Source organism: Magallana gigas, chromosome 9 (genome assembly GCF_963853765.1).
Source record: "Magallana gigas chromosome 9, xbMagGiga1.1, whole genome shotgun sequence".
NCBI classification, from domain to species: Eukaryota; Metazoa; Mollusca; class Bivalvia; order Ostreida; family Ostreidae; genus Magallana; species Magallana gigas.
In genome coordinates this window covers 20200904-20217115 of record NC_088861.1, presented here as the reverse complement: position 1 = coordinate 20217115, position 16212 = coordinate 20200904, and the positions used below count along the sequence as shown (strand labels likewise).

Here is a 16212-nt window from a genome sequence, read left to right as displayed (position 1 = left end):
TCTTAGCGTAACGCAGTTGACTAAGTCTTAACTTAAGATACATTAATTGTAAGCCACTTTTAAATCATTTCGTTAATTCCTAACTTTTATCGATCAAGTAAATTCTTTTCAATATGGCACGGGTGTAAACTTTCTAAGAAAACGTAAAACCGCATTCCCTTATTTACCTAGAAACAAATTAGAAAACAAGTTAAAACGTGTAAATAGAGTGCAAATAGTGTAGTGCCAATCTGCATGTCCTGAAATTTTGTATAATATTTTACCTTCACGTGCATACACGAGTAGATAAAAATAACGTAATAAAACCGTATATTCTTTGAAAACGGTATTTTTTTAATTTGAGAGATCGCAGTATATTTCTTGTTTTTTTTGCTACATGTACATATAATTCTTGACAGCATGAATCATTTGAAAACATTTGTCACAGCTAGAATTTCTGTTATTCTTTATAAATGACCGAGTTCATTTTTTGTCCAGTTTGTCCATTGTAAATAGTCCGCGTTAACAAATATAGATATGCTTAATCCTAAATTATAAATACCCGTTGAGATATCCAAATATTATTACTTTACTATATCTTACGGTATATTTCAAAATGGAATACAATACTCACATGCAGTGACAAGTAGGATTTAGAATGGATAGATGTGGAACTTTTAAACTAAGTTTAATGTAACGCATTGACATACCTAAACCACTTGCTTGTCACTCCAACCCCAAATCCAAAGAAAACACTTAAATTTTTTTTCGTTAAAGAAGAGCTTATTTGGTGGAGGGATAGGACAAATCATCCAGTCATTCTGTATTTGAGTTTTATTTAGTATTTATTCCCATTTTTATCAAACTACTTAAGATATCAGTGATTCTCGGGCATGACTAATTTAATTATCATCAGCGCACTAGCTACAATGTATAACAATACCCGCTACCTATCTTAAAAAATGTTCAAATTAAAAGTCTACACGAAAAAAATTAATTGAAGATATACGATATACGTATATGTTTATTTTGATAGTTCTAAAGTTTTCAGTTAAGAAGTAAAGTGATTCGTTTTTTCTTGTAATTTTGTTCAACTTTAATGTGCATGTACTGTGAAATCATTAAATTTCGTGGGGGTCAATTTTCGTGGATTGCTTAAATTTTACAGGTTCGTGGGGACGTAATTTCGTGTATTCTCTACAAACCTACAAAGGAAATATGACTTTATTACTCTAATTTATTTTAATTCGTGGAGGATGTTAATTCGTGGATGAGAGGTACCCACGAATTCCACGAAAATTGAGCCACCACGAAATCTAATGATTCCACAGTAATTCATTTCATTATAAAGTAAATAGTCGCCATGTTAAGTTTGTTCCTAAGACATCGATTTACCTGTCTTAAAGTTAAGACATAACTTAGGAATTTCTTAAGATAAGACTGGAATAGTGAAACGGATTAGTAATGAACTTTGGAAAAAGTTCTTTTCTAAGATATGACTTAGTCCTAAGTATGATTTGTGAAACGGGCCCCTGCTAATTATATTTTGAAATTATTCTACATGGATTGACAATGTTTTAAAAATACCTTTTAAACGACGACCACATGCTTGAAAACTATTAGGAGGACTAATATCCCCATTTTTGACTACAATAATCACGAGATAGATAGATAGATAGATAGATAGATAGATAGATAGATAGATAGATAGATAGATAGATAGATATAGAATTTTATAAAGATATATATATATATATATATGAAGAACTCACAGTGGTCGAAATGAGACAAGTCAAGGAAAGTACGATACAGTCATATTTTAAGAATAGTACGTTCATAACATTCGGCCAAGAAGCTTTTTTTATAAATATCTTTTTTAATTAAGTATATCTTGTGCAAACTAAGTTTTGTGAGTGAACAGCACTAACATGTGTCAATAAAGATTTGTTCGCATTTAATCTACGACATTTGCTCGTTGTCGTTTCGTGAAGTGTTGTCTATTTAAGGGATGGCTAGTAAATATTATACATTTAATGCATGCTGGTGAAAGAAATATAAAAAATTATTCCCCGAAGAAAAAGTATGTTTCCCGAGGCTTCGTCATACGTTTCAAAAGCAAAAACGTCGTGCAGTTTTGATTTCGTATGTTATTGTATCTCTTCTCTTTTTCATTATTTCAAATCATCGATACAGATTTATGTAACATAAAGAGAATTAAAATGATGAAATATTTTTTTGATTCAAACATATTTGTCTATGTCATATGCCCATGTCGGCTCTTTCATTCCTTTGGAATGAAATTTCCAGTGATTTCCAAAAAGGTGGAACTTGATATTTATTCCCTGGAAGACACGACGTTTTTGTTCGTCCTGTCACGTAAATTTTTAGACCAATCAAATAACGCGATAAATGTATAAAATTAATCATATTGAGGTATAATACAATATATTTACATCTACCAAGTATTATTCCCTCTAGTTCCTACGGAAACTTATAGTTATTTCATACCTCTATAGATTGGTCGAAATCTACAGCGGCTGAAACTGACAAGAAAGTGACAGGACCAAACTTGACACGCCCAGTTTATCGATTGGTCGAGACCTACAACTACATAGGAATAATAACGGACTGCACGAAATAATCATGACGACGTCAGACTCAAAGTGTCACAGGAGACAATTTGGCTGTTTCTTTTAGTTAACGTACTTACGTACATTAACAGTAATTTAGTGAACTTTACTTACTTTTCATAATCAATTTATCAATTGGCTAAAAGAAATATGTTAATATAAACAATAAAATGCTTTCTTTGATGATTTATTCGGGTAATTTCGAAGGTAGCGATCATTGCAGAAAAAATTACATAACCCGCTAACGCGGGTTGTGTATTTTTTCTGCAATGTCGCTACCTTCATATCCCGAATAAATCATCAAAGAAAGCATTTTATTGTTTAAGTAATACGTGATGGGGCATGCAAGATATGTATGGTGTTGGCATTATTATTTAAGAGACCATTTCAAACAATTATGATCGTATATATTGATTTTTATATTAAGTAAGACTTACCTTCATTTAATGCTAGTTGAAATAAAAAAAATAATCACCCTAATTTGAAATTTACTTGAAAAAAAAACTAGCAGTAAGATCATTTTTTTTTTGTTCTTATTTGTAGGTAAACAGGATGCAGACATGAAGAAAAGGGGAGAAAATGGCACTTCAGATTTGGAACACACGCCGCTAGATTTTTATTTTTATTTATTGATTTATTACTATTATTTATTTTTATATTTATTGACCTATTTATTTATTTATAATCGTAAAGCGCTAACACGCGTTGTTCAGTTATCTGATTACGTGAACAGAAATTGACAGGACGACGTTAAAAAAAAAAAACAAATCATATGGTGCTATTATATAAGTAATCAGTAGTTCATGTATTATACACTGTAAGATGTCTGTTAAGTGTCCTACACCAATAAATGTACCGATCGTTGCATTCTGTAATGAAACGCAAAATTTACATTTCCCAGTGTCTTTGCCTGTGATAACACTATGTATCTATTTTGTACTATAAATCCCAAAACTTCAAACAACGTATAACTGGGGCGCCAGTATCATGAGGTGATAATTTCGGTCGTGGCGTGGTCAAATCTATCATATAAAGCCCTTCGGGCTTTATTGGATTTGATCACGCCCTGACCACAATTGTTACCTCATAATACTCAAAGAATGATTTCAATTTCCTTATTCCTTAAAATAAATTGTAGTATTTTAATCACATTACACAATTTTAATTTTTTTCAAATTTACTGATCAGAATGAAATTTAATTTATGTTAGAATTTTAATGTGTGAGGACGTTCCGCTTTATCGATTTATTGATTTTTTATACTATAAAACTACAGATGCAATATCTTTTTTTAAAGTCTCGATATCATATAAAAGCCATTGCATTTGTGAAGCCTTAACAACTCAAGCGTGCACATTTTTCAATGTAATAAAACGCATAATGTGAACTTTCTTGTTTAACGTGGCTCGTGGCTGGATGGTCAAGAAGTTAAAGATCAGATCTATCTTATAATTTTAATCATAATATCTTTAAGTTATCTTTAGTTAAAGGTAGTGTTTTGTGAAGAACAAGTCGGTCTTTATAATTATTTTAGATTTAAATTTTGATATTTTCTTATATCTTTACAAAAGGTCTTCTATTGGACAAAATTGTCATCCAAAAGTTGTCTGATTAGCAATCCTTATGTTTATTTATTGTTATTAATCTCTTTTTTCAATGTTTGTAATGTTATATATGCCTGACTTTTTTTAATCATTATAGATAAAATATTGTCTTACAACTTCTATAAGAGGGAGGTATTACTAGTATATGTCACAAGATGGCAATGTACAGGGATGTTTTGGGTTTGGGTATTTTAATAATTCATTGTAAGCTACGCTGTACAGTGTATAGTTGCTTATAGTTTGTTATCTTTTAATTTTGCTTTTTTAAGAAGTGTGACGTCTTATTTATTTTCTGACGTTTCCGGTGATAAAGAAGAAACAAAGACTTACTGTGGAATCATTACATTTCGTGGTGGCTCAATTTTCGTGGAATTCGTGGGTACCTCTCATCCACGAAATAACATCCTCCACGAATTGATAAATTAGGGTAATAATGTCGTATTTCCTTTTGTAGATATATAAGAATACACGAAATTACGTCCCCACGAACCTGTAAAATTTAAGTCATCCACGAAAATTGGCCCCCACGAAATTTAATGATTCCATAGTACTCTGTTATAAAAATTGTTTTCAATACACACACATATATATATATATATATATATATATATATATATATATATATATATATATATATATATATATATATATATATGAAGAACTCACAGTGGTCGAAATGAGACAAGTCAAGGAAAGTACGATACAGTCATATTTTAAGAATAGTACGTTCATAACATTCGGCCAAGAAGCTTTTTTTATAAATATCTTTTTTAATTAAGTATATCTTGTGCAAACTAAGTTTTGTGAGTGAACAGCACTAACATGTGTCAATAAAGATTTGTTCGCATTTAATCTACGACATTTGCTCGTTGTTGTTTCGTGAAGTGTTGTCTATTTAAGGGATGGCTAGTAAATATTATACATTTAATGCATGCTGGTGAAAGAAATATAAAAAATTATTCCCCGAAGAAAAAGTATGTTTCCCGAGGCTTCGTCATACGTTTCAAAAGCAAAAACGTCGTGCAGTTTTGATTTCGTATGTTATTGTATCTCTTCTCTTTCATTATTTCAAATCATCGATACAGATTTATGTAACATAAAGAGAATTAAAATGATGAAATATTTTTTTGATTCAAACATATTTGTCTATGTCATATGCCCATGTCGGCTCTTTCATTCCTTTGGAATGAAATTTCCAGTGATTTCCAAAAAGGTGGAACTTGATATTTATTCCCTGGAAGACACGACGTTTTTGTTCGTCCTGTCACGTAAATTTTTAGACCAATCAAATAACGCGATAAATGTATAAAATTAATCATATTGAGGTATAATACAATATATTTACATCTACCAAGTATTATTCCCTCTAGTTCCTACGGAAACTTATAGTTATTTCATACCTCTATAGATTGGTCGAAATCTACAGCGGCTGAAACTGACAAGAAAGTGACAGGACCAAACTTGACACGCCCAGTTTATCGATTGGTCGAGACCTACAACTACATAGGAATAATAACGGACTGCACGAAATAATCATGACGACGTCAGACTCAAAGTGTCACAGGAGACAATTTGGCTGTTTCTTTTAGTTAACGTACTTACGTACATTAACAGTAATTTAGTGAACTTTACTTACTTTTCATAATCAATTTATCAATTGGCTAAAAGAAATATGTTAATATAAACAATAAAATGCTTTCTTTGATGATTTATTCGGGTAATTTCGAAGGTAGCGATCATTGCAGAAAAAATTACATAACCCGCTAACGCGGGTTGTGTATTTTTTCTGCAATGTCGCTACCTTCATATCCCGAATAAATCATCAAAGAAAGCATTTTATTGTTTAAGTAATACGTGATGGGGCATGCAAGATATGTATGGTGTTGGCATTATTATTTAAGAGACCATTTCAAACAATTATGATCGTATATATTGATTTTTATATTAAGTAAGACTTACCTTCATTTAATGCTAGTTGAAATAAAAAAAATAATCACCCTAATTTGAAATTTACTTGAAAAAAAAACTAGCAGTAAGATCATTTTTTTTTGTTCTTATTTGTAGGTAAACAGGATGCAGACATGAAGAAAAGGGGAGAAAATGGCACTTCAGATTTGGAACACACGCCGCTAGATTTTTATTTTTATTTATTGATTTATTACTATTATTTATTTTTATATTTATTGACCTATTTATTTATTTATAATCGTAAAGCGCTAACACGCGTTGTTCAGTTATCTGATTACGTGAACAGAAATTGACAGGACGACGTTAAAAAAAAAAAACAAATCATATGGTGCTATTATATAAGTAATCAGTAGTTCATGTAGTATACACTGTAAGATGTCTGTTAAGTGTCCTACACCAATAAATGTACCGATCGTTGCATTCTGTAATGAAACGCAAAATTTACATTTCCCAGTGTCTTTGCCTGTGATAACACTATGTATCTATTTTGTACTATAAATCCCAAAACTTCAAACAACGTATAACTGGGGCGCCAGTATCATGAGGTGATAATTTCGGTCGTGGCGTGGTCAAATCTATCATATAAAGCCCTTCGGGCTTTATTGGATTTGATCACGCCCTGACCACAATTGTTACCTCATAATACTCAAAGAATGATTTCAATTTCCTTATTCCTTAAAATAAATTGTAGTATTTTAATCACATTACACAATTTTAATTTTTTTCAAATTTACTGATCAGAATGAAATTTAATTTATGTTAGAATTTTAATGTGTGAGGACGTTCCGCTTTATCGATTTATTGATTTTTTATACTATAAAACTACAGATGCAATATCTTTTTTTAAAGTCTCGATATCATATAAAAGCCATTGCATTTGTGAAGCCTTAACAACTCAAGCGTGCACATTTTTCAATGTAATAAAACGCATAATGTGAACTTTCTTGTTTAACGTGGCTCGTGGCTGGATGGTCAAGAAGTTAAAGATCAGATCTATCTTATAATTTTAATCATAATATCTTTAAGTTATCTTTAGTTAAAGGTAGTGTTTTGTGAAGAACAAGTCGGTCTTTATAATTATTTTAGATTTAAATTTTGATATTTTCTTATATCTTTACAAAAGGTCTTCTATTGGACAAAATTGTCATCCAAAAGTTGTCTGATTAGCAATCCTTATGTTTATTTATTGTTATTAATCTCTTTTTTCAATGTTTGTAATGTTATATATGCCTGACTTTTTTTAATCATTATAGATAAAATATTGTCTTACAACTTCTATAAGAGGGAGGTATTACTAGTATATGTCACAAGATGGCAATGTACAGGGATGTTTTGGGTTTGGGTATTTTAATAATTCATTGTAAGCTACGCTGTACAGTGTATAGTTGCTTATAGTTTGTTATCTTTTAATTTTGCTTTTTTAAGAAGTGTGACGTCTTATTTATTTTCTGACGTTTCCGGTGATAAAGAAGAAACAAAGACTTACTGTGGAATCATTACATTTCGTGGTGGCTCAATTTTCGTGGAATTCGTGGGTACCTCTCATCCACGAAATAACATCCTCCACGAATTGATAAATTAGGGTAATAATGTCGTATTTCCTTTTGTAGATATATAAGAATACACGAAATTACGTCCCCACGAACCTGTAAAATTTAAGTCATCCACGAAAATTGGCCCCCACGAAATTTAATGATTCCATAGTACTCTGTTATAAAAATTGTTTTCAATACACACACAGCTATATAAATATATAATGTTGCTTAGTTACACAAAAACAGATACATACCTTTATGGGTAAAGTTGACGTTTGATTGATCACTCGAGAATGATCGACCGCATGTCCAACAGTATCCAGACATTGTAGCACGAAACTGTACAAAATGTAGTTGGTTTTCTAGGGGTTTTTTTCGGTAGCGTCAGCTGAAGTGCTAAATTTTTGTGTTCTATGTAATTTTATGTGTCGTAGAGAAGGGACGGATTTTAGGAAACATTTGAAAATTTTCAATAATTTGTGTCGTTAACCATTTTAATGCTTTATATATTAGTACTATATATTATGCTAGTAGAGGTTTCAAAGGTCGCGAGTTCAAGCCCGGTCGGGGCGAATCGGAGGTGGAGCTTCAATGAGATAAATTTCCTAGTTAGATAGCAACGTTCGGGAAATGAAAAAAGTTGAAGAATCATACTTGCTTTTATCGTTTATTTTGGTAGGAAGTAGGTCACAATAATAAGTTGTCCCATACCACCTTATAGTTCTACCGAAGTGTTGAACGACGGACCAATTTAGTTTCAATAGCTCTATTATCTGCCAACCTGCAGGCATGTTCACGAAGCTATCTCAGGACTATGGTGTACCCTAGTTACGTCTAAGAATACGTCTTAGTCTTAAGTCTTTTTCTCGAAGCCTTCCTAGATATAAGAACCGCAATAACTTTGTCGAAACCGTAGAACATCACTTACCTTGTCCAAGACCATCCCACGGTTGTAAATTGTATATGGTATTTTGGCGATGGATTTCCAGTTATTTCTTATTTAACCTGTACGTCTATTCTATATATTGCTGATTAAAGAGATATTAGTTGGGGTATGAGTTTTTTTTTATGTAACGTTAAGTTCTATGAAAAGCGCGTACTAATTATGTATTTCTTGAGTGGCAAGAGTATCAAATATTGAAATATATTTACACTCAAAGAATGCACATGTGTTGTGTAAATTATTTTTTGCTTGCCTAAAGCTGTTCTGAGATATATATATATATATATATATATATATATATATATATATATATATATATATATATATATATATATATATATATCAGGCTTGGGGTAATGCTAAATGTAATGGTAATGCATTGCAATGTATTACATGTTTTCAAAGTAATGCTAGTAATGTGTAATGCCTCAAAATTAGCATTACAAGTAATGCTAATGTAATGCATTACTTTCCAAAATCTAGTGTAATGCTGGCATTACTGTAATGCTGGCATTACATGGCATTACTTTGCATTACTATGCATATTTATGCATGTTCACTTTAAAAAATGTGATGAATAAATGAATAGTTGAAATTAAATTTGATTAAATTTATTTTTAAAGAAGAAAGAAATAATTCTAATTAAGAAAAAAATGTTTTTATTGTACATGTTTTATTAAAAAAGGTTCTTTAAAACTCATTTGTGAATTGTTGATATTACTAAAGATAACAGCACAATTTCATAGGTGGTTAGCAGTGAGTGAGGAAGGAGAGTGAATTTTTACAAAGTTTTTATTTTTCCCAGTGGATTTCTTACGTGAAAATGTTGTGTGCGGTTTATTACACTATCCCGTTTCAATAGGATGAGTTCTGTGTCTCCAGTGAAACCACCGAAGAAGAAAAAACGAACTAAATCCAAAAAGGGAGGTCAGGAAGACAATATGGCGTCAAACATGAACACTACTATGACGGGTCCTGCGCCTAGCATATTTCAACATCCAGGTACCAGTCCAGTCCCTACACAACAACAGCATTACCACCAATCGGCAGTGGATCCACAATTTTATGCAAGTACGCATCATACTCATATGCAACAAAACTTTCAACCGAACATTCAATCGAACATCCCTAACAATAACATTCCGTCACCAAGTACAGGCGTTCCACCTCAGTGGGCGCTAGATATATTTAGCAGGTTAGACGGAATTTCTCGCCGTCTCGAAAAGCTTGACAGTATCCAATCATCAATAAGTGTTATACAGAGAGAAGTGAAAGCCCTTTCTTCGAGAGTTGGTGAAGTGGAGAAAAGCCAAGAATTTCTTTCCAAGTCAGTAGAGGAAAACAAACAAAAAACCGAGGGAAACAGCTGTGTTATGAGCAGGTTAAAATTAGAACTAGAGGAGTCCATTAAGCTAAACTCACAAATGAAAGAAGAAATTCTGGACTTACAGTGCAGATCGATGAGAGATAACCTGCTGTTTTACAACATCAAGGAGGCTCAAAACAAAGAAACGGAGGATTGTGTCCGAATCATTCATATATCTGTTCATCTGAATTGGAAATAATAAAAGACGTCAGTATCGAGATAGCCCACAGGATCGGCAAAAGAGAGAGTGGAAAGATTCGCCCGATTGTTGTGAAATTCACCCGATTTCCTCAGCGGGAGCTTGTGCGTAAGAGTGCATTTAAGTTGAAAAACACAGATCTCTCCATTTCCGAGCAATTCCCAAGGGAAATCCAAGACAGAAGAAAACAACTTCTTCCAGTGCTGAAGCAAGCGAAGGCCAACAACAGGAAAACGGTTTTTGTTAAAGATAAGCTTTTCATTGATGGGCGACTCTACAGACAGGACCAGGGAACAACACCATTACCAAACCGTAAGGGATCCCAGTCGAGGTGAGGAGGTCCGGAGAACGAAAATACCCTCAAAATTATTGGTTGGAACATTAATCGTGGTTTTGAAAACAAGTGGGGTCAATTAAAGCACTATATGTGTACATACGACATTATATGTCTATCGGAATGTTGGATTCGTAAAGACTTCTCCGTTGATGTGGAAGGCTATAAAACACACATATTCCATAGAGATTCTAGATCCGTCCAAGGAGGAGGAACTATTATTTTGATAAAAGATATATATGATAAATATATGGTTCAAAATTGACAAATCTCTTTGTGTATATAAATGCGATGTGTATTGCGCATTTACATATTTACCCCCTGCGAATTCTGTGTTTTTAAAAAATCTAAATTGTGATATCTTTAGTGAATTAGAAAATGTTTTGTGTAATTATTTGAATTAAGGTGATGTTTTTGTTTTTGGAGACTTTAATAGTAGAACGCAATCATTACCAGACTGTATTGAAAATGATTCATTACATAATGATATTTTAGATAGTCTGCCTACATATACAGCTGACAGCAAGTTACCTGTAAGAACGAACCCTGACACTGGGCATAATGAATATGGTACAGAACTGTTGTTATTATGTAAGACCACAGGTCTTCGTATTGTGAATGGAAGACATAAAGGCGGTCACGCAAATGATTTTTCTTTCAATGGGTCACGTGGACTCAGTACAATTGATTATTTACTATCACCTGTTCATATGTTTGATTGTTTTCATAAGTTTATTGTCTGTAATTTCAATGCTTTTTCTGACCATGCACCACTACACATAGAACTGCACATAAGTATGAACAATAACCCATGCCAAAAGCCGGCTGACTCGCATGAATACTCTCAACGTAAACGTTCCTCATGGAAAGTGGAACACCTCGGACCGTGCACAGAATCTATTATCCAAAATCAACACAGATTGAATGATTGTATTAATATTGAAGATATCTCATCTCAAACTGACATGGATTCTTGTATTAACAAATTTAATGAAGTTTTTCATGAAATTGTAGATCCATTTTTTGAAATCAAGAAATTTGACACCAGTGATTGTAGCACTAGAAGAAATCAAACAAAGCAAGATAATGTACATGAATTATATTTATCTACAAGTGATAAACCATGGTTCGATTGTAAATTAAAATCACTGTATAAAGAGTATATTGTTGCATTACGTAAATTCAATTCTTGTAAAAGTGTTGTTAATCATCAAGTATTGATATGCAAAAAGCGCACATATAAGCTTTGTGAAGCTAAATGCAAAAGACAGTATTTATTGCATGAAGGTCAAAGACTAGAAATTCTTAAGAAAAATAATCCTAAGCAATTTTTTGCAAAATTTAAACGAAAATCTAATTTTAAATCTAATGTGCAACTAAGTGAGTTTTTTGATCATTTTAAATTAACTTCACAAAGCAATGTTGCTATTGATAATGATATCTCCAATGATGCTGAAGATTGTATTTTTGAAGAACTAGATAAGGATATTGATGTTGAAGAAATTAAAGTAGTTATTAAGAAATTAAAAAAAGGTAAATCACATGGTGACGACTGTTTACTTAATGAATATTTTATTGAATTTGAAGAATATTTGTTGCCTATCCTACATAGACTTTTCAATTGTATACTACAAACAGGTTTCTTTCCTGAATCATGGTCTTCTTCTATTATTGTGCCTATTTTTAAAAAGGGAGATAAATCTGATCCTAATAATTATAGAGGAATCAGCCTTGTTAGCAACATGTGTAAACTTTTTACTTCCGTATTGAACAACAGACTTATAACATGGTCAGATCAAAATAATATCATTACTGATGCACAATTTGGTTTTAAATCTAAATGTGGTACAAGTGATGCAATCTTTGCTCTACATACTTTAATTACTTCATCTCGTTGGCTAATAATAAAAAAACTTTACTGTGCCTTTATTGATTTCAAAAAAGCATTTGACTCTGTTGATATGTCTAAACTTTGGATGAAATTGTCAAAAATTGGTATCCAAGGAAAACTTTTACGTGTTATAAAAGGGTTGTATAAAAATGTTAAAGCATGTGTGACTTCTGATGGACACTTGAGTGATTTTTTTTAAATTCTGAATGTGTACCATTTGAAATTTCATCACTGAATCTTTTCCTTCTTATGTATGCTGATGACATGGTGATTTTTTCAGAAACAATTGCTGGTCTTCAATCACTTTTGGATGAATTAACATATTATTGTAGCACATGGAAATTACACATTAATGTTGATAAGTCAAAGATTGTTGTTTTTAGAAAAGGTGGAAGGATAAAAGAAAACGAAAAATGGTATACTTATGGTAAACCACTTGACATTGTAGATCAGTTTGCTTATCTTGGCATTATTTTTTACTACAATAATAAATTTTCTAAAGCTGAGAAACAACTTGCTGAGCAAGGCAGGAAGGCATTATTTGTATTGAAAAAAAATATTAGAAACATGTTTTTTAATCATAATACTTTGCTATCATTGTCTGATTGCTTTGTTGGCAGTGTCATTAACTATGCTTCTGAGGTATGGGGTTCACTCAAAGCACCTAATATTGAGAAACTTCATCTTGATTTTTGTAAACATATCTTGGGAGTTAAAAGGTCAACTTGTAATGTAGCAGTTTATTCTGAATTAGGACGCTGTCCTCTGCTGTACCAAAGAATGTTCAACATAGTTAAGTTCTGGAAAAAAATACTGTACCATAATAATTGTATTATTCAACATTGCTATTATACACTATATGACTGTGTCGAAAAACATAATGCAAAAAACTGGTTGTATCATGTTAAAGATTTTTTATGCAATCTGGGCATGTTTGAATTGTGGGAAAAACAAAAAATAACAGCTGCAGATCTCATTGTTGTTAAGCAACGTATTTTTGACCAAGCTACACAGTACATCTTTTCTCAATTAGATATTTCTAGTAAATGCTCTTTTTTCAAATACCTAATTGCAACCCATAATTTACAATTTTATTTAAGGAAACATATTCCAAACAAATATCAAAAGTGTATTTCCAGATTCAGGTTGTCTTCACATCAATTGTCGATAGAAACAGGTCGATTTTATAATATTGAAAGACACAATAGAAACTGTTTTTTTTTCGTTCAAATTCTATTGAAGATGAATTTCATTTTATTTTAATATGTCCCATATACGAAGGCTATCGCAAAAAATACATTAAGCCTTATTACTGGAAAAAACCTTCAATGTGTAAACTTTTTAATGTTGAAAATGTAAAGGAACTATGTAATCTGGGTAAATTTATTTACTTTGGTTTGAAATTAAGAAAAGATTTACTTAATGCAAATTAGATGTTGATATCATAGTATGTACACTTCTGCCACATTCTCCTGTTAACCTACCTGTACGTGTATATTGTTTATATTTATTGTACTGATGAGCTGTATAGAACTGAATAAAGATCTGAACTGAACTGAACATAACATTTTGAAGAGTGTTGTTCTTTAGAGTTTTTAATCATTTAAACAATTTACTCCAATTAGTTTGCACTTCAATAAGAAATGTGACAACAACACACTATGCCCCCAGGATAATCTAAGTATCAAAACAATCTATTGTTATAAGAAGTGCTAAACACCCCAATCCCCTTCCCTTCGCAATATGTCACAATAAAATAGGAGACAGACATGCACCTTTAAAAGCCAAATGAATGCACTGTCCATCCATGATGAAAATCAATATCACTTCCAATATTATAACCCATTTGAAAATAATCTTACTTATTTTCTCTCTCTTTCTCTCTCTCTCTCTCTCTCTCTCTCTCTTGTATATTAATTACACTTTACATTAGTTTGGACTGATAGAAAATACAAGATTTATGTATTTAATCTATTATTGCACTTAATATATCCTAAGATAAAGATCGTCAAACAGTATTTTCCAGTCCAAGCTTTGACTGCTCCTGCAAAACATTTATTTAGTATAGCCCGGAAGATGGATGCATTTAAAAGATGAACCCTTTGAAACTTCGATCATAAAGTGCAACAGCAATCTTTTGTCTTAAAGTGTCCTACGTAAAAAGAAATACGATTAAAATAAATTAAGAAATATAACTGGGAAAAATCATCTGTTTATAAATTAATAAAATTAAGTGTCCAAAATTATAAAGATTTGTGTAATCTGGGGATATATCTATATTTAGCTTTTAAAAACAGCAACATTATTTCATAAATTGTTTTTTGTTACGCATGTTATCCTGTGTCTCTATTTCATAATTATCTGATATTGTATCATGCCAAATGTCTATAAATATCATTTTACTTATGTAATATGTTGTTCATATTGCCACAATATGATTATATATTGAGCAAATAAAGAATGACTCTTGTTTATTCATTGAATTTGAACCTGATACCGCAAGCATAAAGCTGTAGATATGTTAAAGAGTGTTGTATATTTGAAACATTTGCAAAAACTCTTTATTAGCTTTACTTTAAAAAAAAAAGTAATGGTAATGGTAATGCATTACTTTACTCATGTAATGGTAATGTAATGCATTACTTCAAGAAAATCAAGTAATGGTAATGGTAATTTAATGCCCAAATTCATGAAGTAATGGTAATGTAATGCATTACTTTAAAATGTAATTCGCCCCAAGCCTGATATATATATATATATATATATATATATATATATATATATATATATATATATATAAAGCACTAGAAATGGCTAACGACACGAACAATAGAAATTGTCAAATTTTCGGGACAACCCGTCCCTTCTTCAGGACCAAAAAATAAATTACATAAGTAAAAAACAAAGAAAGCAAAATCTAAAGCTACTACTAAACTACTTAAGAAACTATGAAAAAGAACAGCTACATTATACACATCATTTGATCATATTCTTAAAGGTGTTGATACTGTCGCCGATCGCTATAAAGTCTTTATAGCGATCGGCGACAGTATCAACACCTTTAAGAATATGATCAAATGATGTGTATAATGTAGCTGTTCTTTTTCATAGTTTCTTAAGTAGTTTAGTAGTAGCTTTAGATTTTGCTTTCTTTGTTTTTTACTTATGTAATTTATTTTTTGGTCCTGAAGAAGGGACGGGTTGTCCCGAAAATTTGACAATTTCTATTGTTCGTGTCGTTAGCCATTTCTAGTGCTTTATATATTCAGTTTACTGGCTTAGTATCTATATATTAGATCCGACACCTTAAAGATGCCTAGTGTTGTTGATTCTCTTCAGTGCTTTTTATATATATATATATATATATATATATATATATATATATATATATATATATATATATATATATATATATATTACTGAATTGTTATCGGTCACTGAAATGTATCTAAGTAAATATACATGCATATTTTTGAAAATGTATACAAATATCGTTACCGTTTTATAATTTTCTCTTGCAAAGTGTTTTATATACTGACTTATCCCCGCACAAGTCTTTCAAATTCTACATGTATATGTATGAATTGATGTGAAAATAAGAGTGATTTTAGTAGGTAAGGGTATCTTACCTTAAGATGTTCTTAATAAGTTACTACCGAGCTACATCTTAAGACGTGTCTATCTTAAGTTTATCTTACTAGGATGTTCCTTTTTTCACAAGTCCTATCTTAGAAAGAAGAAACACTATTAGGTCATATCTTAAT

General features: G+C 31.3%; 1 protein-coding gene across 7 annotated transcripts in view; it reads left to right on the top strand.

Annotated features, from left to right (window-relative positions):
* The window catches only part of LOC117692189 (uncharacterized), a 34854-nt gene extending 19933 nt beyond the window's left edge, over positions 1-14921 (top strand). For 5 of the 7 annotated variants that reach the window (XM_066070759.1, XM_066070761.1, XM_066070763.1 and 2 more), the window contains one exon: positions 3153-14921. In XM_066070759.1, the coding sequence (XP_065926831.1) occupies positions 3153-3349 (197 nt within the window). In that variant the 3' untranslated portion in view covers positions 3350-14921. The remainder of the gene's footprint in view (positions 1-3152) is intronic. The other 2 variants (XR_010709115.1, XR_010709114.1) reach the window with 2 other exon arrangements.
* The last annotated feature ends 1291 nt before the right edge of the window (positions 14922-16212 follow it).